Source organism: Equus caballus, chromosome 15 (assembly GCF_041296265.1).
Source record: "Equus caballus isolate H_3958 breed thoroughbred chromosome 15, TB-T2T, whole genome shotgun sequence".
NCBI classification, from domain to species: domain Eukaryota; kingdom Metazoa; phylum Chordata; class Mammalia; order Perissodactyla; family Equidae; genus Equus; species Equus caballus.
Window position 1 is genome coordinate 49,729,273 of NC_091698.1, and position 24,236 is coordinate 49,753,508.

Sequence of the window (24,236 nt, forward strand, 5' to 3'; positions counted from 1 at the left end):
CTGAGATAACTAAGTCCAACTTGCTAGGGCAAGGGGGCGAGTACGGCAAAGGGGAGGGACAAACTGTCGTTAATAGCTGGAGTCTGGTTGCCAGGTTAGTGTTTTGTCGGGGTGTGGGTGTGCCGCTTAGCAGAGGCGTTTTGGCTGGACCATGTCGGCCTTCGAGAAGCCTCAGATCATCACTCACATCCAGAAAGGCCTCAACTATACGGTGTTTGACTGTAAGTGGGTGCCCTGCAGCGCCAAATTTGTGACCATGGGCAACTTCGCACGGGGCACCGGCGTCATTCAGCTGTACGAGATCCAGCATGGGGACGTAAAGCTGCTTCGGGAGGTGGGTGCCGGGTCGAGACTGCCCAGTTGCGGCATCTGGGACTGCAACGGTGGTGGGCGAGTGCGGGTCCTGGGGGGCGGGGGTTCGTCTCTATTCCTTTTTTTGGACGAGCCTTCGTCCGGTGTCCCCCAGAAGCACTCTTCGAGCTGCACGGGACTAGCGAAGCTGATCGCAGGTTGGAGGAGTAGTCCCGACGTGAAACGCTTTCGTTCGAGTCTTGAGTTCTTCTGGGCGGGCTAGTTCGTCGCGCCCTGCCCGCCCTTCCTCCAGCCGTCCCCAGCTACCCTCGCAGACGAGCGCGAGGTCTCTGGAAGTGACGTTACGACTTCGTGTCTAACTTTGAGGCTCTTCTGGGCAGTGCGCAGTTCTTTGTGGAGAGTCTGTTAATAGGCCCGTTAGTAAAATGCTTTTTCCATACAAGCAGAGCCAAAGCAGGCGCCAGAATGCGTGCTGTGTAATTGGGGGAGACAACCTAACACATTCATTCTTTAAACAAGTATCAGTTGGTTGCCTGGTACTCCCAGGCATGTGAATGACGATGTCCCCGATTTCATGGAGTTTATTTTCTAGTGGGAGAGAGAATCAGTTAAATAAGTCAACAGTGCACAAATACAAACCGAGATGAATTCTCTAACATAAAAGAGCGCGGTTCTATGAGAGTAAAAACAGATTTGGGATGCGTAGAAGCTAACCAGGCCAAACTAATGGAAGAGGTTTCCAGAGGAAACAACATGTGGAAGCTCAGCGATGGGAGAGAGGTTTTCTCTGTAAGAGCAAGAGTGGCAAGCAGGGACCAGTTGTTGCAAGATTTGTAGGTCATTTAAAAGATTTAAGTCTTTTTTTCTAAGAAAAATGGGACGCCATTGAAGGGATTTTAGCAGGACATGGCAAGATCAGGTTTAAAAGTTTTGTAAAGATCACTAGTGAAAGAATTAGAAAATAATGATATTAGCGCTTTTATGCCTTTTTACAGTTTTAAAAATGCCTTGACTTGGGTTACCTGGAAAAAAAAAATCAGTCACTTTAAGGTGTTGAGAGTTGTAACAGACTACAGGGAAGGTTGAGAACTCCAGGGATCAAAAGCTATGGAGAGAATAGGGGTTAACCTGGTAGGTCGAGGATGAGTACAATTTTGATGGAAAAGCTTAGGATAGAACGTGCATAGAGCCCATCCCACTTTAGATTTCTGTGAGTGCCAGTTTTCTCCTTCACTTTGTCTTCTCTAGCCAGGTACTCTACTCAGGGATTTCCACCCCCCTTTTCTTTTCCTGTGGAAGATTGGCCCTGAGCTAACATCCGTGCCCATCTTCCTCTATTTTTTTAATTTTTTTATTTTTTTTATTGGGACGCCTGCCACAGCTTGTCTTGATAGGTAGTACCTAGGTCTTCACCCAGGATCCGAACCGGCAAACTCCAGGCTGCCGAAGCAGAGCGTGCAAACTTAACTGCTGCGCCACCGGGCCAGCCCCTTAGGAATCCTAAACGTCGTGGCTTGTTCTTCTCCACCTTTCCTTATGTTGTTCACCACTTAGCCCTCGGTCACCATTGCTTTTCTGAGGTCCAGTTCAGATGATCTGATTTATGAAGTCCCTTCCTGATCCCCACACGAGATAACTTTTCTTTACATTGCTTTCCTGTGGTACTTACTATCTCTACCAGAGCTGCGTCGTTCTGTCCCATTTCTCTCTAATTACATTGTAAACTCTTGGAGAGTAAGGATAGTGTCTTTCTTTAGTGGAATGTAAGGAGCAGCCACTCAATAAATTGCTTAATAAAAGAATGAGTGAATGTATGTCTGTGAAAGGATATAACTTGAGAAATTTAAGTATTGGTTTATTGATCATTAATAGATTGGGGTCGGGGGGGTTGAACAAATGGGGAACTTTGGAATAGGAGAAAGAAACTTAAAGGTGAAGCATTAGGAACAAATCAAAGCTTAACCAGAGAGCATCTACAGACTTGTGACTTTTTTTATAAGACTATGTGACTTGTTTACATTTCAGGAATATACTTGTTCCATAAAGTGAAATAGTGCTCTTTGTCCTTTCTAGAGATTCTGGAGGATTCTAGCAAGTTTTTTGAAAAAATAATTTTGCTTTTTAACAAAAGCTATGTGTGTTCATGATAGAACATTTTAAAAATATAGATGGGAGAAAGAAGAAAATTAATATCACCCATAATCTCGACCCTAGGAGTAACCACTTTTTATATTTTCACCTGTACCTTTGGGTCTTTTTTTTTTCTTTCCTGCCTTAAAGTATCTCATGAGACACTGTTATTTCAAGGTACTTTGCTAAAGAAGGACCACAGGTATTTGAAAGATGAGTCCCTTCTACAGAGCCTACCATCTAAAGAGAGAGGGTAAAACACGTGCAGAAACACATTTAAGAACTTGTGTTTGGCTGTGATGACGCAGTGGAAAAGAATATAGGTTAAGTACAAGTTCACTGATTCTCTTACTGTGTATCAGGATCACCTGAATGTGTATGGTTGCTGTTTGTGTGTGTGTTTTTTTAAATATCCAAGCCTTGGTCCCACCCCTAGAAATTCTGATACGCTGGATCTCTTGCATCTAAACTAGAGTGAGACTTGGACATCAGTATGTTTTACACTTCTGCCAGGTGATGCTAATGAGTGCTGGGGTTGACTACCACTGGGCTGGATGAATGATTTATTAAAGTGTTGGGAAACATTCTTGCTTCTATCCTTGTGGAACTACCTCAAGTCGTGCGCTCCAAAGGCCGTGCTTTTTATGTAAGATAAAAAGGAAGGAAGCAGATGGGTCTTTGTTAATGCCTTCCTTGTCTCGGTACTAAGAGGGTAGATAGGGAATGAGGGCAGGGCCTCCACATAGAGTTGAACAGTTTCTTGCACTGCACGTAGTGTCTGGCCAAGAGTTCAAGTGAGGGCTGAAATCCATCTGTTTCTCTCTCATCAAGACTCACACGTGTGAGACTTCATCAGCCTGTGAAGGGCACCTTTTTTCTAGTTGGCACAGAGTACTAGGGGTGGCCTCGAAAAATGGAATCATAGTTGGGGATGTTTACACTTTAAAAATTAGTAATAAGCTAATAAAGTTCTGCTTTTTTAGCCCCTGTGCCACTGAATTCACTGCTTGTTAGCATTTGGTTGGCTAAGCCCTTTAATGTTAATTAAGTAGTGCCAGGATGTGGAGGAGGAAACACTGACAAGCTGTGCTAGACCCACCCACAGATAGAACAAAAATAGCTCTCATGGGAATTCTCCATCGTGGGCTTCTTTAGTCGTGTTAACTTATTGTAGCAAAGAATCAGCAGCTAGGTCAAATGCGACCATCACTGATGGTCATTTTCATTATCCTATAGCAAAAGGTAATAGATACTAATTTGTGGAACAAATTTCACAAAATAGATCTTCATTTTTCTTTTCATCAGTTTGCTAGCAAGAAAAATTTTAAGTAACCACTGAATACTTTTTATCTTTACTTTTCCAAAGATAAAATATGTACCAGGAGGAGGGAGGGAACCCTTTTATGAACTATAAAAAATTAGCTTCATTCCAATGTCCTCTCTTAATTTAGCTACTATTAATGATTTCTAAGAATGTCCTCAGAAAGAGAAAACACCCTTGCTTTTTTGTTTTTTTTGAGGAAGATTAGCCCTGAGCTAACATCTGCTGCCAGTCCTCCTCTTTTTGCTGAGGAAGACTGGCCCTGAGGTAACATCCCTGCCCATCTCCCTCTCCTTTGTATGTGGGACGCCTCCCACAGCATGGCTTGCCAAGCGGTGCCATGTCTGCACCTGGGATCCAAACTGGCAAACCCTGGGCCACCTAAGCGGAACCTGCACACCTAACTGCTGTGCCACTGGCTTGGCCCTCACCCCTGCTTTTATAAACCCACTTGACAGCATAGCTCAGCCCTTCTGAGCAAAGTACTCTCTTTGCTGGGGTGCAGATAAGATGTTTAAACATTTGAGTTTATTTTTAATATGTTTATGTATTTTGAGTTTAATTTCATTCTTGTACAACAGACCACCAGCCTCTGTAAATCTCTGTGTTTCTTTGACATAAAGAGAAAAGGAAACATGAGGGAAACAGAAATGCTGTATATTTATATCTTTAAAGATTTGAAGGAAGGTAAAAACAAAGGATACAAATCTGAAAAGTTTCCTTCGTGCCTGTACCATTTACCTCCACAATCTGTTTCAGCATTGGAACCTTTCTTTGGTAATTCTCATGACTCTCAAGTTTACCGAATGGGGGCTACATAATAAAGCGTGTTTGTAACTGATTTACAGATAGACCTAGAGGCAGCCTAGTTTAGCAGAAAGAGCTTGGAGTCTAGCTGGTTCTAGGGACCCCGGGCAAGTCTCTCACTCCTCTGAGCCTGTTTTCTCATCAGGAAAGGGGTTTCCAAACACTCAGTGTGCAGTTGTGTCGGAATAAGGGATGGTCTAGTCTCGAAGAACATCTGGAACAGTATCTGCTATACAGATGTTCAGTATATGGATGCTCTTTTCATCATTGCATGTAAATCACTCCCGAAACTGTATGGTGTGTCACGTGAAAACATGGTGAGAAATGGGAGTGGGAGCTGCAGCAGTGGTGTCTCTCCCCCCAGCTCGAGGACTGAGAGATTAACAGATGTTCGTTTATACTCTCATTCAACAAATATTGAACACCGACCAGATGTTGAACGAATTGGACAAGGCTTCATTCTCGTGGGACTCATTCTAGAAAGGGAGGAGATAGATATTGAATGACTAAAATAATTTTGTTGATAAGTGAAATAAAAAAGATTAAACAGGGCAAGTGATAGTGATTTTGGGGTTCCACTTCAGATTAGAAGGGCAGGGAAGGCCTCTTAGAGGAGGTGACATTTAAACTGAATTGGGAGAAGGAAGACGTGATGATCTGAGGGAAGAGCAGTCCAGGCAGTGGGAACACTAAATGCAAGTGCCCTGAGGTAGACATGAGTTTGGTGTGTCTGAAGAACAAGAAAGCCGCAGGTGTGGCTGGAGTCGCAGGGAGAAGAGGAGACGCAGGCGATGAGATCAGAGAGGCAGCCAAGGCCAGACTTCAAAGGGCTTCATACATTTTGTGTACCACAGGCCTTGGTGCCACTCCTGTGAGTCTGTGCCTTTAAATGTAGAGACATTTTATTTCGTTCCATTATATTTGTAGTCAAGACCCACTTTTAGAATCTATGCAGTAACAAATGTGCAACTATGTAGTATAGGCCCTATCATGTAAAAGAGTGGTTCCTGGTTTGGTTTCTTCTAAGGGAGGAATTCTCGGATGTGTTCAGGTATCAGAACATCTGGACACTGTACTGCTGTTTTTGGAAAACTGAAATATTGGAATGGTCGGTTCCGTCTCTGCACAAGGAAGGGTCTTTCCAGTAGGAAAATCTGACTACATTATACATATTCTGATCTTTACATCACAAGAAGTAACCATACACAAAATTTTTTTGTCCTAGTTTCCAGGTTTTCTTATTGGTGTTCATTTGCTAGTATTTTTTTAATAGACAAGCTAAAAAAATTATTGATGAAGACTTAAATTTGAGGAAAACATATCCATTAACTTTGTTTTGGTGAATTCATGTTGGTACCAGAAGGTTAGTGTGTTCCAGGAGCGTGGGTTCTCTATCCAAGGGTCTAAAGGCGGAAGTTAAGTAAGGGAATAACATCAGGAGAGAAGTTTGTGCCTCCCAGTGTTTTATTACCAGCAGTCAAATCTCAGAAGAACTGGATACTTACTGTGGGGACTGAAAAGCGGGGGTTAGCTTTTACCTCTTCCATGGCCTGGGAGGGAGAGAGACCCCATTCAGAGGCTCCAGGTGATAGCAGTGGAGTTATGGGAAGCAGAATACCTCAGCCGGTGGAAGAGAAGGAAATGGTGGCCAGTCTTCCCAGGGCTTCTCTGAGAAGAATTTTCCCAGAGAGTTAGTTAGACCAATGTATGATGCAAGCTCCGCTGCAGCCCCTGATTCCCCGAGTCCCTGGAACCATCTTCCTGTCCATCCAGGCCCCGCTGCTTCTTGGCTGAGAGGCCTGTCTTCACCCTCTGCCTTAGACCATGGGAGCCCTTACCAGGGACTTGGAGCTGCGGGAGACTGAGGCCCATTGCGGGGAATGAGTGGGTACCTGTTTCATCCATTGGCATATGTCGGAAATCTGGATTAGTTTACTCATAGAAATTGTGTCCTAACACTGATTAGGTGATTAGTTATAGTGACTGATTAATTAATTACTAGTGATTAGCCACATCACTATTAATATATTATTTCAGGTACTTTTATTGGGGAAGGGGATGGTGGGGAGGACCTAAGTGATTTGAAGTTGGAACTGTCTACTTTACTAAATTGACAAGATTTTGATCCTCCATGTTATCCCATTTTGAGATACTTTTTCATAAAATTGGAAGAATAACTGAAATAATATCAATTTTCTGATGCAGTGAGTAAGATGACTGAATTTGTTTACTGGACAGTTCCAAGGAGGCTGTGCATGCTTTATTTTAGATCTGGCTATGTAGTGACTACTAATTTATCCAGATCACAAGCAGGGAGAAAGCTCAACAAGCTTGGCGTTTCCAAAGCTGTATACCATAGGATGAGTACTTTTGAATCATGACAGAAAAGTTTAGTTATAGTTTGTGTTAAGTGAGTTTTGTTTTCTTCTTTGAAAATTGCTGTGTATACCCTATATGGAAGTGCCCAACCAAACATTGAAAGTGGTGGGGAAATTATTTTTTAAAGTGTGTGAAACAGGCCGACCGTAGTGGGAGGGATGAAGATTGGCCCAGGAACTGCAATTCACAAGGAGAGAGGCCCTAGGAACTGGGGAACTCTGCAGAGGGAAAAAAAGTTTATCCAGATATATTGTTAAGTGAAAAAAATCAAGTCAAAGGACAATGTGTTACGATCCTACTCATATTAAAACAAACCTATGTGTGTTTGCAAAATGTGTAGAAAGAGGTCTAGGATGACAGTTACTTTGGGGGAATGTCAAAGCGAGACTCACTTTTTACCCTTCAGTCTTTTGTTTGAATTTTTGAACATGTATTACTTTTGGAAATGTTAAGAATAAAAAAATTTAAAGATTGTAAGAGACTAAATAAGAGGAATAGTTTTGCCCTGTTGAGGCTGACAGTAAATCGAAGGTGACATTATGGGACCAGAGTGTGGTGTGGGGCAGACATCAAGCAGTGGCCTCATCTGATTCCAGGCTGTCCAGAGTTTCCAGGGGCAAGACAAGCAGACTCTAGGAGGGACTTCAGTGACCTGGGCAGGTGGGGTTGGGATGGGTGGGGGCAGCAGAGAAATTGGAGTCATCTGAAAGTAAAAGGTTAATGGAGGATCCACAGAAGTGTGGGAGTAGGTGAGAGTAGCATATTGAATATGCACATGTGGGAGGAGTCAGACAGAAACTGATCCATATTTGGGTTGTGAACTCCTTGAGAGCATGGCCAATCGCAGTCATTTTTGTATCTCTTCTGCATAGTTCATTGACGGGCGTTTAGTAGGAGCTCAGTGAGTTGTTGAGTGCCTGAGTTGGGTGAATCTGTAGAGCTCTAGGCTTCAGTCTCTTCATCTCTGACAGGAGGCTGTCGTACAGGATCATTTCCAAGGACTCTGTTGGTGATGTGGTCTTCTTCACATGAGCTCCATGAGCCACAGACCTTAAATAGTGCATTGCATGGGGCTGTTTTACCCATGTGATTATACACAATACTTGGTGCAATAGTCTTTTAAATTAAAGAAACCTTAAAGGATTGGCTCATCCATACTGATGGCAGTGCCTTTGGTACACACAGGGAACTGCATTCAAAGGGTCCCAGAGAGAGGAGGACATAAACATTCTCAGTTGATAGGGTTCTGCAGGGAAAACTGTAAGAGACACGTAAACATTTTTGTTCCCATAGCCATCAGGAAAGAATAATATCTTCATTATGCTCTCGTTTCTACTGAGGACCTTAAAGAAGAATACCACATTAAATGCTGAAATTTTCATAGTTTCAAACCAATGGAGACTGTAGAGTTGTCAGCATTTGAATGTCTCATTGGTGAGATGAGAGGAAAGGCAAAACTCATTCTTTTTGACTTAAAAGTTACATACTTTGAAGCTATACAGAAGTGACTAAAGGGAAAGCATGATCATTTTTATCAGAAAATGTTGTAATTGGCTTTTATATTATGTGCCTTATTTAAATCCAATAATAGAGCCATAAATATCGTGGATTATAAATAGCTGCTTACATAAATAATATATCCTCTCTCCCTCCCTTCTCTCAAGATTGAAAAGGCCAAACCCATTAAATGTGGAACATTTGGGGCAACATCTTTACAGCAGAGGTATTTAGCTACTGGAGATTTTGCTGGAAACCTTCATATATGGTAAGATTGTTTCATCAGTATTAAGACACGAGATCAGCAATTTCTTTGATAGTCTTGTTACCCTTCCTCTGAAAGAGAGAATTCTAATTTTAAAATGTTCCTTTCCTTGTTCAATTTTAACTGTTTATGAAAATGTGAGAATTATCTTTTAATGTATATTTCTAGATTTCATGTTCAAAATCCATTTAAAAATACTAACCTGCTTTTCTTTATATGTTTCAAATAGTGTTATCAATATTTATTTCCACATGTGCTGTTTGGTGCTAGCATTTAATACCCTGTATTTATAAAGGGCTGTTCCCTTCCACCTTGAAGGATACAATATGTAAAAATGCACACGTATAACACTGACAAATTAGATATTAGTTGTTTACATTTCACTAAGATCTTTGGCATTACAGAATGGTACACTGAGTTTTTGTTTGGTTTAATTTTTTGATGTAGCACTCCCAATTCATGTAAATTTTTTTTTTTTAATGCTGTAGCTAACATCTAAGCACAACTTTTTAGGAACATGTCTGTTGAGCAAATCAAGATAAACTTGTTTTAAATGAACAAAATCAAAATTGTGCCAAATGCTTTTAATTTTCCTGTTTTACCTAGAGTTATTTCCTCAAATTTAAGTTAGAATTGAGTGAATTGAAATTCCTCTGTGATTACTTTTCAGGAATGTTGCATAATCCTTTAAAGTGTGCAGTGATGTTCTAGAGAGACCATCTTCCCTACCTCTTACTTTCTAGGTGACCTTTCCTGATCCTCATTTAGAATCTGCTACTTCGTAGTCAGATTACTTTGACATATTTGTCTGTCTTAGAATCATATAAATATATATGATATATATAATCATAAATTATATAAATCATATAAATATAAAACAGAATGAAGCTATTTTAATTTCCCCTTGCATTAACTACTTAATAATTGTTAGCATTTATTAGAATGCATCAGTGCTTATATCCTCTGTCATATAGTTTCAAAAAAATTGGGAGAGAGACCAGTCTGAATGTTATTTTTTAAAATAAATATATTTCAACACCACTAAGAATATGCAACAAATATGACTGTTGACTCTCTTCCTAATAAAGTTTCCTAATATAGTACAGATATTTCTAATTTATTTTCACTGGTGAGTCTTATAATTTCATGTTAAAGAAGGTAGTGTTTCAAAGTCTGTAAAAATAGTGAAACAGTTCTTTTAAGTAGAACTTTAGTCCTATTTAATCTCTTGATTCTTTCACAATAGTGCTACAAAGGTAAACATCATCTCTAAACTAGATTGAACTATTTCAAATTTTGATTAGCGAGATTTTACTAATAAATCTTGGTGTGGTAATAAATTTGGATTGTATGTCGTGAATAGCTTCGTTCATTAAAAAGAAAAAGTGTGGGTTGTTGAAAGCTGACTTGTTAAAGAGAAATGTGGATAGAGGCCACAAGAGAAAAGCAAAAGAAGGGGAGAAATGGAGAGAGGCAAGAAAAGGGAGGTATTAGCGTAACCTACTTGAACGTTCATCACCCAGCCGTCCAGTGTAGGCGCAAACACTGTGATAGGTACTTTCGTGTGTTCCTATCTCTTAACTAACCTAGGATTAGACGAACTTCAGCCAAACCGTAATATTTATTGTGACCAGCATGGTAATAAATTGAAAAATACAATATAACTAGATGAAAATCAGTATGAAATTCAGTGAGAAAATAATGCATTATAAAGGAAGAAATGTATACAAAGTAAACACAACTCATATTTTGTCCTGCAAAAGAGCTCAAGATCAAATACCAAGGCCTACTTTGGAAACCTTCTCAATCACTTTGGATTTACTGTCTATTTATTTATTTTTTGAGGAAGATCAGACCTGAGCTAAGAGACAGTCCTCCTCTTTTTGCTGAGGAAGACTGGCCGTGAGCTAACATGCGTGCCCACCTTCCTCTACTTTATACGTGGGATGCCTACCATAGCATGGCTTACCAAGCGGTGCCATGTCTGCACCCAGGATCCAAACCGGCGAACCCGGTGCTGTGGAGAAGCGGAACGTGCAAACTTAACCGCTGCGCCACTGGGCGGGCCCTTGATTTACTGTCTATTTAAACCAGTGATTATCAGACTGCAGTATAGTAGAGAGTCATCGGGTTTGGGGCCCCATCCCAGAGATCCTCATTCATTGTGTCTGGGGCGAGCCTGTGAACCTGCATTGTCAGCAAGCACACCTGGTAATTCATGTGCAGAGGGCCTAGATGCGTCATCTTTGAGGACCACTAAATAAAGTTGCTCTGGGGCTAGACTTCCAAATTGAATGATGACAGTTCTCATTGAGGGCTTGAAAGAAGCTAAAGTGGAGAGAAAAATTGGGAAGTAAATGTATAAATTACCTTAATAGCAAAACCCTTATTTTTAAACAAAAATCTACAAGTGGTCTGCATTCTTAAGTTTTAGTAGTGTGCTAAACATTCGGGATGGTAGTGTAAGTAAGAAGCTGTGTTCTGTTGTGTAGGAATTTGGAAGCTCCGGAGACCCCAGTATATTCTGTCAAGGGCCATAAGGAAATTATAAATACTATAGACGGTGTAGGTGGGCTCGGAATCGGGGAAGGAGCACCTGAAATTGTGACTGGCAGCCGAGACGGTAAGTCAGAATATTCTGTATATTCTAATTTTTTTTTTTTAAGATAAATCTCTATGCAACAGTATGTTCTCTCTGTGTGGAAGTCTTCCTTGGTAGCCTTGAGCCCCTAAATCTATCGTTCTACTTTTTTAAGGTAGGGCAAGTTTGAGTGTGTACCCCTCAGTTGTTTCAGACTTTGGGGAATTTTGAAATAGAGGGCTAGCATTTACTATTTTAGTGTGAGCTAATTCAACTGCTAGCACGTATAGTTTCCTATGAACCTTAAAGGATTTAAAATTTCTTTACAGGTTTTTTAGGCAGCTGACGATATAATGTGGGTGGCAGCCTTTCATTTTCCTTTTTTAAAAAGCAGAATTAGTACTTGTGAAAATTGTCATATCGACAGCTGGTTGAACACTGGCGTTCTGTGTTGCTTCCGCTGAGCACTGTAGAAAGCGCCTAGGACAGCAGCTCTGCTTTTCCGCCCTGCGGGGACTAACAGGGGACAGGTCCTTTGATGTCCAAAGCTATTCTGAATGACTAGTGGAGTGAGAATTTTTGTTACTCTACGAGGGGTACATAAAAGATTTGGTACCTTTGTTGGCTTGGCTAGTTTTTAGTGGCTGCTCAAGACCATGAGGAAATTGTTCTAAAGGAAAAGTGAAATGAAATTTTCTAATAGTTACTCAAGAGCAGCTGTGTTTTAGAAATCAGATCTTTTTTGCGATCGCATAAACAATATGGAATATAGAAGGAAAAATAATATTCAATCTACCACACTAGCATAACTATTGTTTTCCTTTCCAGTCTTATGTACAATTTTGTATAGTTATGAGTGTGCGTATGATTTTGTAGCTTACTTTTGTTTATTTAATGTTTTGTCATATATAAATGTTGCTGTTTCCATATAGTTTTGATAATTATCATTTTAATGACTATATAATATTCTATCCTATGGATGTGTCACACTGTCCTTAACCATGCCCCTGTTAATAAGCGTTTAATTTGACTTAAATTTTTCGTTTATTGTTTGGGGATAGTGACTTAAAAAGAATGAAGAAATGAGTATCATCATGTAATATTTGGAATAAATGTATGTTACAATTTTTAAAATTTATTGTCAAACTTTCCAGAGTACCTATTACCTTATCAGCTACAATAGATAAGGTAGATTTCCAGTCTACCCTCCTACCATTGATTTTCTTTTTTCACCTAATTTTATAGTTAAAAATGGCACTCCATTCCACCTGTGTTAATGTCTTTCTGTATTTGTTTACTAGTATATTTTGCTTTGTGAATTGTCTGTATTCTTTGCTCAGTGAATTATTACAAACTTAATATGAATCATCAATTTGTATGAACCCTGTAGAGTAATGCAGTCACCTCTTGTCACATTTGTGGGAAATTTTTTTTCTCCTTAAAGCAGCCTTTTTAATGACCAAATTTATCCTTGGCGATAAATCTAGTGGGATAGCTCCCTTTTCCTGAGTTTATTATCCCTTTTAAGAATTTGTTTGCCTTTTCCTATTCTTTCTCAAGTCCTTGCCTTTTAGCTGTTTTGTTACATGCATTTGTATTTCTCATTGCCAACGCCATTTAGTTAGTATTCTTGTAATTTGCATTCCAATGAGGGCATTGAAATTAAATTGAGAAGAATTATTTGTTAATTTTATTTAATATTTCCCTCTTCACTATTGCCACAGGGAAATTAAGCTTAATTGTGTATGAACTAGTATTCTAAAACCTCATCTAAGAAATCATAGATGTAAAAATTAGTTTATTCATCTGTATAATAAAAATGCCAATGATTACATGAGTAGTAAGGAAAAAAAATGATGCTAGTATTATTGTAAATAAATAATATATTAGTTTTAGGCTCAAAGAAAATAAGGCATGATTTGAATTACATACTATTGTGTTTGCTTTGTCCATCATACGTTGTTGATAACTTAGGAACAGTTATTGGCTTTTCTGGCTATCTATTAATTTGGAAATTGAGTCAGACAGTAATGTAGGGGTTATATCTCTGATATTAAATACAACTTGCCCAATTAGAAGTCAGAAAAATGTGAATATTTTTCAGATGTTATAACATCTGTAATATCGCCACGTACACAGGAAGTCACAGGGAGAGAATGCAGAAAAGAAATGTCGTCAGTCACTATTGAATTTTCCCAACTCACTTTTATTCACGGCAGGAACTGTGAAGGTATGGGACCCAAGGCAAAAAGATGATCCTGTTGCAAATATGGAACCTGTACAAGGAGAAAACAAGAGAGACTGTTGGACTGTGGCGTTTGGTAAATTGTTGAAGAACTCTTGCATTTGAAGTATCGGAAAAAAAGCGCAGTGCTTCAGGAAAGACCTGATAGGGGCCGGCTCTGTGACTGAGTGGTTAAGTTCGCGCGCTCCGTATGGCAGCCCACGGTTTCTCTGGTTCGGATCCTGGGTGTGGACATGGCACCACTCATCAGGACACCTTGAGGCGGCGTCCCACATGCCACAACTAGAAGGACTCACAACTGAAATATACAATTATATGCTGGGGGGATTTGGGGAGAAAAAGCAGAAAGAAAGAAAGAAAAAAAAGAAGATTGGCAACAGTTGTTAGCTCAGCTGCCGATCTTTAAAAAAAAAAAAGAAAGATCTGGTAGTCTCTTTATTGTCTGTTTAGTGGATTATTCTGACAGTTTACTGGAGCAAATAGACATAGTGGTTAATATCAGCCTCTGGGGCCTGGTTTGAATCCTCACTGTGCTACTTAGTGGCTGTTTGACCTGGGGCAAGTTACCAAGCTTCTCTGTTCCTTGACTGCTTCATTTATAAAGTGGAACTAACAATAGAATTTACCTAATAGTGTTGTTATGAGGATTAAATGAGTTAATACATGTGAAATGCTTAGAATTGTGCTTAGATTCTAAGTGCTCAAAAATAGTCGTCATTATTATATACTTCTGTTTAACTAGATAATATTGACCTAGTTTGGAATCAGATGCTGATGGAGCTAAACAGAGCCTCAAATGCAAATGGTAACCTGACACATCTTACGTTATACTCTACACAGAGTATGTTTATTTTCTAGAAAAAAGTTATGCCATTACAAAATTATTTCTTATAAATTCAATAGCTGTGTCCCTCTACTAATATACTTAAAGTAAATATTGATTTATTTTTTATTTATTTATTTTTTTTGCTGAGGAAGATTAGCGCTAAGCTAACATCTGTGCCAGTCTTCCTCTATTTTATATGTGGGTCGCTGCCACAGGGTGGCTGATGAGTGGTTTAGGTTCATGCCTGGGATCTGAAACCATGAACCCAGGCCACTGAAGCAGAGTGTGCCAAACTTAACCACTACCCGTGGGCCGGCCCCTGAATATTGATTTTGTAGGACTAACCAATGTTTGTTCTTATATCTCTTGCTGAACACCAAAATTAAAATAATTTTTGCTAGTGAAGGATATGAGCTTTGTTTAGTTTAAACTTTTATTTTCTTAGTATAATCCTGTGTAGATAACAGACATTAAAATTGGGGTTTGACAATATATGTGAACTGTTTAACTTTTTACGTTGTTTTAAAATTGGATTGTTATGTAATCAGAGGAAAGTTTTAGATTTCCAATTTTAAAAATAAATTATTGCATGGGAATTACAATGTATGTGTATGTTATGAGCAATATATATAAACTTAAGACATGGATGCTTTGAGGAGAAATTTGAGGATTAGTATTTAGAATCATCATCTAAAAATTGATATAGAAATTAAAAAGTAATTATCTGGGGTCCATCAAAGCCTTTTTATCACTGGTCTAAGGGACATAAACACAATTTTAAATATAGACATTAAGTTTAAAAAAGAAAACATTTCTCCACTGATGCGACAATTTTTTCTGAATGGCAAGTATGTGCAAGGTACTGTGAGTGTACAAAGGTGAAACAGACTCATATATTCTAGCCTCAAGAGGCTTACAGTTTAATAAAGAGGGCATGATAGCTGCATTAATTATCGTACAGAGAAGGAGTGATGAAAGGTCGTGAGAGACATAGGTGAATGCAGGAGGAATCCCCAGGGAAAGGTGGCTGGGGAGGAAGAACATTTTGATCTCAGACCAAGGATATATAGCATTTGAACCAGTGAAATTGGGAGGAAATTTCAAGCATAAGGAATAGCTTCAGAAGTGCCCAGGAAAGTATGTAGAAGGAAATGGTGGTAAGAATAGCCTTAAAGATGGCTCAGGGCCACCACTGGAGCTGTTCAGATGCTGCGGAGCTAGTGGTCAACCTCTGAAGGTTTTTACAAGAATGAGATGTGATCACAGCTTTAGGAGGATTAACCTGGCGTGCAGTGGGGAGAGATGAGAGGCAGAGGGAATACGAGTTCCGAAACTCTTCCTAATATTCCAGGAAAGACATAGGTTGGAAGCAATGAGAATGGAGCAGAGGGGATTGATTCGGAAGATAGGATTGTGGCAAAATAAATTGGATTTGGCAGTTTTTTGGAGATGAGGAACAAGGGGAAGGATTGTGTCCCAGGAGACTGAATTTTGAGGCTGCTTGTCGGGTGAATGATGGTACTGATTGAAAATGTTCCATGGGGGTGTGACAGTTTGTGAAGGAAGACGGTGAGGTCAGTCTTGGCCATCATGAGTTTAAGATGCTCTTGTATCATCTAGGTGGAACCCACAGTGGAAATGCAGGGCCGGAGTTTGTGAGAAAGAGGAAGCTGGAGGCAGCAGAGAACAAAGGCATTGGGATAAGATGCCCAGATAGCTGAGTGCACTCACAGGGGCCTCCACCTTCCACAACAAGAGGTAGTCCAGAAAACGTTCCTGGATCTGAGCACGATGGATTTAACTATGGATTGTAAACTTCTGGTGTGATCATCCAGCTGAAATATAGATCATCCAACTAAAAATATATCACAGCATGCTATGACTTATTTCAGGTTTCCTGGCAAAGATGAGATAACACCAGAACAACATTTTGCAAAATAAATAGGTTTAAAGTAGTTTCTGTTTGTATTCAAATATAGTTACTGCCAAAGAAAGCCATAGAAGCATAGCTGTTTTCTACCAAACCTGCTATGTTAGAGCTGTCGTTGGCCTGTTACTTTTTGCAGACGGAGTGTCAAGAGAACCTCTGCTTTCAACTTAGAATCCGGTAAACACTTTCATGTAACTCTTCAGTGTAGACTCTCAGTGAATGAACTTTTTTTTGTACTACAGTATTAGTTATCAAATTCATAACTTTGAGGTCAGCATTGGTTAAATGAGATTCTACCCACTGGGATTTTTTTTTATCTGATTTGGTATAAGTTGCATATGTAGTTTCGTAAGATTTTTTAACAACCGTCAAGTTAGGATTTATAAAGATCTGAAATGTTGTTTCTTGATTTCTAGGCAATGCTTACAATCAAGAGGAACGTGTTGTTTGTGCTGGCTATGACAACGGAGATATCAAACTGTTTGATCTCAGAAATATGTCATTGCGGTGGGAGACAAACATAAAAAATGGGGTAATGTACATTCGCATGCTGCGTAGTTTCTCTGAGCATGTTTTCATCCGCCTCTGAACTACCGCAAAAGGAAATCACCTCTAATGATTCCTCTCAGTACCATCCCTCCCCCAACGGTTCTTACCTCTTGGGGCTATGGAGTCCTTTGAGAATCTAATGAAAATCATAGATCTTGTCTTCAGAAAGTGAACACGCGCCCAGATGTGGCATGACAGTGCCGAGTGAGTCACCAGCCCCTGCGGCCCATCCATGGACCCCTGTGGGCCATGCAGGACAATATCAAAATGAGCTAGGAAGAGGCCTTTTGTGTGCTGATGTGAGAAAGCCTGAGGTGCTCAGAGGCTCTCCAAGTACTTTCAGGGTTTTGGTTCCTGAGTTGTATACCTTTAGTGAAGAATGTGGTCATCCCCCGCCTCCCCCCCCCCCGCCCCTCATTCTCTAACTCAGCCTTGACTTAACTGTATAAAATAGTTACAAAATAACTGTAAAAAATTAAATTATGGCTTTCCAAATGCTTCCCCTGGACAGCACAACTCAGGATGGTTTTGTTGACCTTATTAACCAAGAAGAAATTTTTTTACCTTCAAAGGTATTTCATGTATTGAATCAAAAGATAGAATGTTTGTTTAAAATGCTTTCACATGAGCCCAGGTTGTTTCACTTAGTTTGTAAGAACCTCCTCAATAATAATCATTAGACCATCAGTAATAAATATTCTCTGTTTTCAGGTATGTAGCTTGGAGTTTGACAGAAAAGACATAAGTATGAATAAATTAGTAGCTACGTCCCTGGAAGGAAAGTTTCATGTTTTTGACATGAGAACACAGCATCCAACCAAAGGTTTTGCCTCTGTTTCCGAAAAGGTAAATGGAATGGAAATGTCTTTCTATGAAGAAGAATGTTCATAGCTTGTTTGAGACTAATAAATAGAATTAGTCACAGGTTCCTTCCAGGTCTTTATATGAAGGGAGCTATTTTTAATATGTTCTTGTGGGATCTTGACAAGTTTTTCTGTGCAAAGAGTACTTTCCCAAAGTTTAGCAATTTTAGACTTCTTAATTATAATACAAGCCTCGCTTGGCTAGGAATCTTCTTTTGTAATTTAGGAGCAACACAAGAAAACTAACTGACGTTAGGAATTTGATCAACAAGACCTAGCCTGGTCTTTTCTAATAAATATATAATATATGATATTAGTATTATCACTGAGGCCCAGGTTTGTTTCCCATTTAGGGAACCACACCACCCATCTGTCAGTTGTCATACTGTGGCGGCTGCATGTTGCTGTGATGCTGAAAGCTATGCCACTGATGTTTCAGATACCAGCAGGGTACCCATGGTGGACAGGTTTCAGCAGAGCTTCTAGACTAGAACAGACTAGGAAGAAGGACTTGAGTGGCTCCAGAAGGTGAGAAGATGGCGTAGAAAGACTGGGCAGGTTCCACTCTGCAGTACATGGGGTCACTAGGAGTCCGAATAGACTCGTTGGCACTAGCAACAAAATGAAGGAAACATATGGTATTACAACATTAGAAAAATAGATGAAGAAAGCAGGGCAAAGGGAAAATACTGGTAAAAAGAAAAAAAAAAGATGACTGGAATAAGGGGATTGCATAAAATTCCTGTTGTAAGATCCTGTCATTTACAAAAGGTGGGTTGGAAATGTGACTCTGAGCTTCCTTGAGTATGAAAATAAAGATCTGTTATAGGTGAGTAGTTTCTGTAGGATTAAAATATATAAATTGCTCGGGAAATAAAAATTTACTCCCTTCCTCCCTCTCCCTCCACTGTAGATCAGTAGTAATTCTCAAACCTTCCGATTTTGTCTTATTTTATTATTACAATAATTATTGTATCTAATTTATTGTCACTGCCTAGTGAAGTAAACTCTTAACGAGGTAGTTGTAAATTGTAATATTGTCTTGCCTGTGTCATTTTGGGATATATTAAGTATCTGTCAACAACATGAAGCACTTTACTACATTGTTCCATATACAATTGCAATGCATTTCTCATTGTCTGAAAATAATAGTGTCATCTCCAGAAATTTTTATTATATTTAATTAATCCAGTAATTGCTAAATCTGTCAAACAAATGACTCTGGTGTATTTTAAAAGGTCATTTCCCCTCTTGCTTTTTATATTTTTATCAACTTCCAGAAGAAAAAGAGAAAATTAAGGTACAAAACAAATTAAAATACATTGTGACATCTTGAACCTAATCACTTGAGGGCCCTCACACACTTAAAGGGTGTGTTTTGAGATAGGTGTTTTTATCTGCTAATGGTGATTCTCATAAAAGATTATTAAAATCAAATGTCATGACTCATCCGTCACTGAAATGTGAATGTGGCTTACGTGGGGTTGGCCAGTCTCACTGCTTCTATACAGCTCAGTCTTTCTCCTCCCTCCCTCCCTCCCTCCCTCTGTCTCTCTCACTTTCCCTCTCTCTCCTGGAGTTCCCCACAGTGAATACAGTACTATTAGGATTGATTTACTGGCTGTTGTTAAGGTGCTAACAAGGTGCTCACCTTCCTCCAGCTGCCATTTTTATCTTTTAGTTTAATGTGACTGATAAAGGCCTTGGTTTATTATGACCCTAAACACTGCCGCTAAGTCCTCATGGTCCTTATTTTGAAGACTAGACAAGTCAAATGGTGTACACTGAAAATGAGGCTTTTGGAGCTTTAAGTTAAAATTCATTCTCTATGTGGGAACCCTCGGTACTTTCCACTCAGTTTTACTGTGAACCTAAAACTGCTCTAAAAAAATCTATTTTAAAGAAGACTCAATATATCCTTTTTTTCCCTTAGGAAGAAGTGTGTGTTTTTGTATTTTGAGCTTTTTTTTTTTCCTCCTCAGAGTGTGTTAGAGATATTTAAATGTATAAAGTCTATTTGCATAATTTATATGGCACTATAAACTTAAATGGACTTTTAATCTTATAACATCTTTTGTTTTTAATCCAGTAGAACTTCGTTTCGTAAAGCAATAAAGAAAAATAGTGCTTTTCCTGATTTCTGATGGGCTCCTGTAAATCTCTCTGGCCATAATAAAGAAAAGTGCCAGAAAATATTTTAATTGCTTTTATAAATTGGTTGAAATTATAGAAGTGAAAATTCTTTATTTACAGATTTCTCTTCTAGGGCCGTCTTTATTTATCATAACAACTTACAAACCAGTCGTATGCCTCTCCTCCTGTTTAGGCTCATAAATCTACCGTGTGGCAGGTCCGACACCTGCCACAGAACAGAGAGCTCTTCCTGACAGCTGGCGGCGCTGGCGGCCTCCACCTCTGGAAGTAGTAAGTCTGCGCCAGTGCACGCTGCTCTTTTTTAAGTTAGTTGTGGGCGTCAAGTAGGATAAGATTGAACTTTTTGGTCTGTTTTTCCTCATTTTGACTTACTTCATTTTGATAGGATCTTAAATTTCATGGTATTATGTAAGTATTATCTTCTAAGCATTTTTTTACTAGTGTACTTATTTCACACTTAGTAAATATTGACCTTCTTTTGACACACTAAATATGTTTCTTATTTTAGTTGGGTCTTCCATGTATTGGAGTAGCTCAGATCTTTTCATAGATCTGAAATCATGGTTTTTGAAAAAAAAATCGGGAAACTGACCAAAGGCTTTTGTGAAATGTTATCTGTTCATTAGAACACTAATTCTAGAAGATAGGAAAGGGTCGGAATTCTTAGTTTTAGATTTGGATAATTCACCGGCCCAAGTTCAACTGACAGCATTGTGATAGAAACCAACGCAGAGCCCGAGGCCCTGAGGCTCCCTGAGTTGGCTTTCTGCATGCCATCGGCAGGAGAGTTAGAGTGAGAGCCGTGCACTGGGCCCTGTGCTCTGAATTCCAAGGGCCCTGTGGCAGCAGGTACTAGGTCAGCTGCTCGTTTAAAATGCCTGATAAAAACTAGGAGTTAATGGTAATTCTTTCGCTAAACGTCACTCAAAAAAAAGAAAAGAAAAAAAAAAAAAAGTCTACAAATGAAAGATATTTCCAAAATAAAGTTTGAAAAAAAGAAATAGGAGAAAAATACCATCTTCAGTATGTCTGGGACTTTCACTTTTACAAACAACTTTTCTATGTATTAGCTCCTTTTAGAAGCTGGAAGAGGTTCTGGAAAACAGGACCACAACTGGAAAGTGCTTGTTCAAGTATCTAGGGATAAAGCTGACAACAAACCGAGAGCGGATGCCGTAGATGAAAATTACAGTTTCTATGAGTAAGAAGCAGAGGAAAAGCCTTCAGGCTTCTGGGAGAATGCCTAGTACATAGATCGTTTGGAAGTTTCCCTTTCCCTAGCACCTTTGCCCATTGTCCTTCCCTGATTCTTCCACCCCAGGCTCCCCTCCACTCGAGGCTCTGCAGCCCCCTTAAGCCCTGCAGCAGCACGTCACCATTGTGTTGGTGACCACTCTTGAGGGTGTGTCCTTGAAGTACTAGTCCCAGTTTTCTACGTGATCCACAAAGAGAGTTGTAGCCCACGTGACATGCAAACATGTTGGCGGGTAGAATTTTTGACTATAGTGGATTTAGCCGATATCAGTAAAGTTGAGTCTTTACGTATTTAGAAATTGGAAGTTTATCTCTATGTGAACTTTAATCCTTACCCTCACAGATTTCTGGTCTAATCTTCAAATTGGTCTAGAGCTTTGCTGGAGATCTGGTTTAAGTAAAATGATATTTAGCTTTATTTCCATTTGCAGTCTCCCTTGGTAGTCATGCAATTAAATTATAACATTCATTGAGCACCTAAGCCAAGAGTTGCTAGAGGAACTCATCTGATTATTCAGAAATTGTGTATTGCGTGACCACATGATAAGGATTTTTTTTTGCATATTTGAAACACACATGTACACTCTTAAAACTTTAATAGACAATATGGAAGGTTTAAAAAAAATGTTATCTTTTAAATAGTAAACCTTTTTGGTTGGAGACTAGTTTTTATCTGGAAATAGGAGATAGATTTTGAAAAGATCCTTAAATAACTATCTTTTGCCAAAAGACATATGAAAAAAATTCTGTAAACTGTTTATTCATCTGAATGTTTTATTCCTTTTAATCAAAAGAAGCTGTGGGATCTGAGAGAAGGAACGAGTAGTGGGTTATCTGCATTTCACTTCTTTTGTTTCTGCTCTGCTTCTGCGTTGCTTTGTGCCTCTTGCACTCATGGCCCTTCTTAGCACTTAGGAGCTGAAATTGGTACCATGGTTGATGTCTGAGAGGCTCTGAGAGGCCTTCCGAGGGGTAGCCCCCTGTATTTCACTAGGAACACGTCTCCACGGGGGCAGGGGTGTTTCTTTTCTCTCTCTCCAGTCTAGATCCAACAGTATTTATGAGTTGTTAACCTTCACCTCTTACTTTATAAATTTATGTTTTCAGCTGAAAGACAATCAGATGGGGGGCCAGCCCAGTGACCGAGTGGTTAAGTTTGTGCACTCCGCTGCAGGCAGCCCAGTGTTTCGTCAATTCGAATCCTGGGCACGGACATGGCACCGCTCATGGAGTCACACTGAGGCGGCATCCCACATACTACAACTAGAAGGACCCACAGCTGGGAATATGCAACTATGTGCCAGGGAGCTTTGGGGAGAAAAAGGAAAAAAATAAAATCTTTAAAAAAAAAAAAAAAGAAAGACAATCAAATGTTCTCAGAATTGCTTTATTCTTTTTTGAAGCAACGTTATCTAGGTCTAAAATCTCCTCCCAGCTGTGCCTTCCTATAGAAATGGTACCTGAAAGGTCCTTAGGCTTGGATCTACGTAATGGAGCTCTGGGCTTAGAATGCAGTGTCTGTTCTCCATTTTGGAAGTGCTTAGACGAAGTTCTATGGTGTGACTTGCAGCTTTTGCCTCTGCACCTGCTGTTTGCCTGCGGCATCTGGCAATCTGAACCTAGAGGAGAATTGCAAACAAAGACTATCGAGAGCACCAAGTAAATTTATTAAGGAATGCTAGATCAACATAGAACTTTCATATTAAAAGAGAAAATACAAACTCATGCTGAACAGAAATGATGTTTAAAAGTTTTTAATAGAATCCACCCTTTTTTATGAGATTTTTTTGGGTATGAGGTTGAAATAGTGTCTCTTTATTTGCATACAACTCAACATTAGAAAGATTCTTTAAGCGTTTCTCAGTGCCAGTAGTCAACTGAGAAATAAAAATAGAGTTACTGGAGTACATGTTTAAAAATACTATGGAGAATGCTAAGATTTACCTCTTCTCCCCACTTTGATCTTGTTTTCAGCGAATACCCTATCCAGCGGTCAAAGAAAGATTCCGAGGGAGTGGAGATGGGGGTCGCGGGCTCGGTCAGCCTCCTGCAGAACGTGACGTTGTCTACTCAGCCCGTTTCCAGTTTGGACTGGAGTCCAGATAAAAGGGGTCTCTGCATCTGTAGTTCATTTGATCAAATGGTAAGAGTACTGATTGTTACAAAACTCCATAAAATTTGATCTGAAGATTTGGGACTTGCAACCTTCCAGAGGAGCACTCATGGGACTTAGAGTGTGCTCTGGGATCCTCTGAGCCTCAGTGAACGAAGCTGGATTTGGCTGATGAAAAAAGGACCCAGAGGCAAACCTCCAGCTGGCCTGTCTGTGGCTGTGATACGCCGAGCGGGGTGTCCGGGCGACGTGGCTGGACGCTGGTTTGCTCCTGCGTGTGGGGCCACCACTGTCTCTGGCTCCTGCTCTGTTCTTTTCCTGGCCACTTCTAATAAAAAGTTGATACTTGCCTATATTTAAACATATTTTAAGTTTGTTCAGCATCCCCAGAGTTCCATTTTTATCATAACACTTGTGTTGCGTTTTAGGGTTTACACTATTGTGGTAGGATCACTTGATTTGGTTTAAAATAGTTTGCTTTGATGAAGCTACTATGAATTAACCTTCATAAATACACTCTAAGAGATTTCAGTGTCAGTTTCTATACAGAATATTACTTTATAAAATACCCAAATGACTCAGACTAGATTTGAGTAACTGTTTTCAGCAGTATAACTCATAAAATGAAATACAGACCTCTTTTTTACTTAAAAAACAGGAGTTGATTTAGTGAGACTTTTGGTTGTTGACAGGGGTTAGTGATGTTGAGATGTACAAGATGGTGGGGGTTTTGTAGCCTTGTTTTTTGTCAAACTTTTTAATATATTTTATGAATAAATTTCTGGTTTTGAATTCTATAAACGTTTTGATTCTTTTAACTTAACAGTAGTAATAAAGCCAACGTCATTACGTCTTCTGCTTTATAAATGCTTAAGAAGTACCTGTGACATCACTTTGTTTCTTGAGTGCTCACATGGCTTTAGCTCAGCTCAGAGGCGTTCGCTTTGTCGCAGTTTCCTTAAGCTTCCCCTGCCCTCCGTTCAGGACACAGAGCCACCTAAAGCGTTCAT

General features: G+C 39.5%; 1 protein-coding gene across 2 annotated transcripts; it reads left to right on the plus strand.

Annotated features, from left to right (window-relative positions):
• Nucleotides 1-26: 26 nt before the first annotated feature.
• DNAAF10 (dynein axonemal assembly factor 10) lies at nucleotides 27-24,027 on the plus strand. 2 transcript variants are annotated; one of them, XM_001492366.6, is made up of 8 exons: nucleotides 27-334; nucleotides 8,614-8,714; nucleotides 11,204-11,334; nucleotides 13,512-13,613; nucleotides 16,710-16,825; nucleotides 17,554-17,688; nucleotides 20,032-20,129; nucleotides 23,088-24,027. In XM_001492366.6, exons 1-8 carry the CDS (start codon nucleotides 152-154, stop codon nucleotides 23,293-23,295), a joined length of 1,074 nt encoding a protein of 357 aa, XP_001492416.1. In that variant the 5' UTR covers nucleotides 27-151; the 3' UTR covers nucleotides 23,296-24,027. The 2 variants fall into 2 exon arrangements, with proteins under 2 accessions (XP_001492416.1, XP_005599984.1); XM_005599927.4 differs by lacking the exon at nucleotides 20,032-20,129 and having other exon boundaries at nucleotides 152-334.
• The last annotated feature ends 209 nt before the right edge of the window (nucleotides 24,028-24,236 follow it).

Excerpts from the sequence above, each read along its gene's own strand:
- DNAAF10 (XM_001492366.6), top strand. The coding sequence starts at position 152 with ATGTCGGCCTTCGAGAAGCCTCAGATCATCACTCACATCCAGAAAGGC. Across the intron at positions 11,335-13,511 it reads TGTGACTGGCAGCCGAGACG|GAACTGTGAAGGTATGGGAC; the intron begins GTAAGTCAGAAT and ends TATTCACGGCAG. Across the intron at positions 17,689-20,031 it reads TTGCCTCTGTTTCCGAAAAG|GCTCATAAATCTACCGTGTG; the intron begins GTAAATGGAATG and ends CCTCCTGTTTAG.